The sequence below is a fragment of the Apaloderma vittatum genome, unplaced genomic scaffold (genome assembly GCF_000703405.1).
Source record: "Apaloderma vittatum isolate BGI_N311 unplaced genomic scaffold, ASM70340v1 scaffold22775, whole genome shotgun sequence".
Classification (NCBI taxonomy): Eukaryota; Metazoa; Chordata; class Aves; order Trogoniformes; family Trogonidae; genus Apaloderma; species Apaloderma vittatum.
In genome coordinates, this window is record NW_009717980.1 from 41073 (window position 1) to 41352 (window position 280).

Below are 280 nucleotides of genomic sequence, written 5' to 3' on the forward strand. Positions count from 1 at the left end.
ACGGCACCCCGCCCTCCCCTTTCGCCACTCAGAGCACCTACTTCCTTCCAGTGCCTCAGAGGAGGCCGTTCCATGGAGCTGCTCAGGAACTGGGTTATCTGGGCCTGCCTCCTGCTGCGCACCTCCAAACTCATCTCTGTCACCTGTACACGCACAAAATGGGACAAAACCGTGATACAACCACTCTGCAGTGCGGACAGCACAAATCTCACCAAGGAAGGTCTAGAAATGGGTGAGACAGAAGGGGCTCGGGAAGACAGGACAGAGCAGAAGGGATGGA

At 56.8% G+C, this 280-nt stretch overlaps 1 protein-coding gene across 1 annotated transcript in view; it reads right to left on the minus strand.

Annotated features, from left to right (window-relative positions):
- DNAH10 (dynein, axonemal, heavy chain 10) overlaps positions 1-143 on the minus strand; it is a gene marked incomplete at both ends in the record, with an annotated part of 40643 nt that extends 40500 nt beyond the window's left edge. Inside the window, one exon of the mRNA XM_009870106.1 lies at positions 42-143. Coding sequence (XP_009868408.1) covers positions 42-143 — 102 coding nt within the window. The remainder of the gene's footprint in view (positions 1-41) is intronic.
- Between the last annotated feature and the right edge of the window lie 137 nt (positions 144-280).